This window comes from Neurospora tetrasperma (assembly GCF_000213175.1).
Source record: "Neurospora tetrasperma FGSC 2508 unplaced genomic scaffold NEUTE1scaffold_2, whole genome shotgun sequence".
Classification (NCBI taxonomy): domain Eukaryota; kingdom Fungi; phylum Ascomycota; class Sordariomycetes; order Sordariales; family Sordariaceae; genus Neurospora; species Neurospora tetrasperma.
The window spans coordinates 5,540,469-5,542,221 of NW_009799100.1; the positions used below are offsets into that span (position 1 = coordinate 5,540,469).

General features: G+C 51.9%; 1 protein-coding gene across 1 annotated transcript; it reads left to right on the plus strand.

The window, feature by feature from the left end:
- On the plus strand, positions 1-1,447 carry NEUTE1DRAFT_80580 (uncharacterized protein; the record flags this gene model as incomplete). Its single annotated transcript, XM_009851870.1, has 2 exons — positions 1-688; positions 765-1,447. 2 exons carry the CDS (start codon positions 150-152, stop codon positions 1,291-1,293), a joined length of 1,068 nt encoding a protein of 355 aa, XP_009850172.1.
- Positions 1,448-1,753: the final 306 nt, after the last annotated feature.

The window sequence follows — 1,753 nt, forward strand, 5'->3', positions numbered from 1 at the left end:
ACAAAATCCCGCCGTCTTTGTGCATAATTCGATACCGAAACAAACCATCACCAGCTTGGCGCCGACTAGCATACATAGTACCTACTCGAACCACCACTTCTTTCCCACCACCTCGCGCGCCATCACGCGCAACCACCCTTCTCTTCAAAATGCGCATCTACCTCCTCCCAATCTCCACCCGGCGCACCCTCCTCTACTGCCAAAAGCTCCAGCCTCCATCGTCCGCTTCTACGTCCACAACAAAACAAAAGCAATCATGGGGCGACTACATCCAAACCAAAGCAGCTCTCACCTGGGCCTCCTGGGAAAAGAAGGAGTCCGGCTGGCAAAAGGCCGTCGCCAGCTACGGAAACCAATTGCTTAGGAAGCTGCCATACGAAGAATGGGCCTTGAAGAGCATGCCACCCTTGACAAAGTCGCGGCAACGACAACTCGAGGCCTTGTTACAGCAACAGGCGCAGGCGGAGGGAGATTTCGAGATGGAATCAGGGGAGAAGGGAGGCAGCAAGAGGGGGAAAGCGGATGTGGACAAAGTAGAGGTGGTGTATCCCGGTGGACTGATCAAGGCGGAACAGGTGCCGAGGATATTGCACAAGCTGGCGACGGAGAGAGAGGGCCATCACAAGAAGTGGTTCTGGTGGTGTTTGGCGGGGATGCCGGTTACTATTCCCATTGGTATCCTACCTTTGTACGTTTTTCCCTGTTTCTTTCCTTTCCCTCTTTTTTCTATCCATTACAAGTACTAACAGGTTTTTCAACAACAGAGTCCCCAACCTCCCCTTCTTCTACCTCGTCTACCGCGCCTGGTCCCATCACCGCGCCCTTGCCGGCGGCAAACACATTTCTTTCCTCCTCCAACACGCCTCCCGCCTGTTATCCTACCACCCCTCGCCCATCCTCGACGAGATCTACTCCACCCAGCGCTTCCCGCTCCCTTTTACTTCTGAGCCGACCACGGGGCCCGAAGCGGAAACGATCAAGCACCCAGATCCGGCCAAGGTAGTCCAGGCGGTCAATGGTGGAAACACCACCACGGAAAAGACGGATGGGGTGAACATGGGTCATGTCCTGGAACAAAGGGAAGTAGAAGACGGTGAAGTCTTGCTTTTGTCTCAGGAGAATGCAAAGAAGATGGTCCAGTTGCTGGAGGTGCCTGAGCTGGAAGTGGAGTTGGAGAGAGCGATCTGGCAGGTTGAGACGGCGGTGGAGAAGAAGAACAGGGAGATTGGGGCGGAGGCTAAGGCGGATGATACCAAGGAGGTGAAGGAGAAGGAGAAGGTGAAGACGCAGTGAGGCGTCATGAGGAATCAGATGGAAGAAGACGTCTATGATGATGTATGATGCGTGGATGAAAGATTAAGTTTAGCATTTGTATGACTATAGAGGGACGGATGATGGCAGCATTTATTAACGAGCAAGCTGGAGTAAACGGTTAGAGGAGAAGGTGATGATTTATGAACAAGAGATTACGAAAAACCTACTACTTTGTTCTATCCACTTCTTGAAGATGTTTTAGTGTAATATGGGATTAGTACCTGGGAGTAGACAATTCGCTTTGTGACAACGACGCTTTCAGACTCATAGTCCCAGGGGCACCCAACTTCACCCCTTCAGCTTGACCAAACCGATTCCCGTGTCCTCCCATTTCCCATCTCGAAGTGTCCAACCTCAAAAGTCCTTCCCTTGTGCTCCTCCATTCAAAAGCATCGTGATCGGGATACGCATGTCGCTACAATATTTGTACAGCTACCAT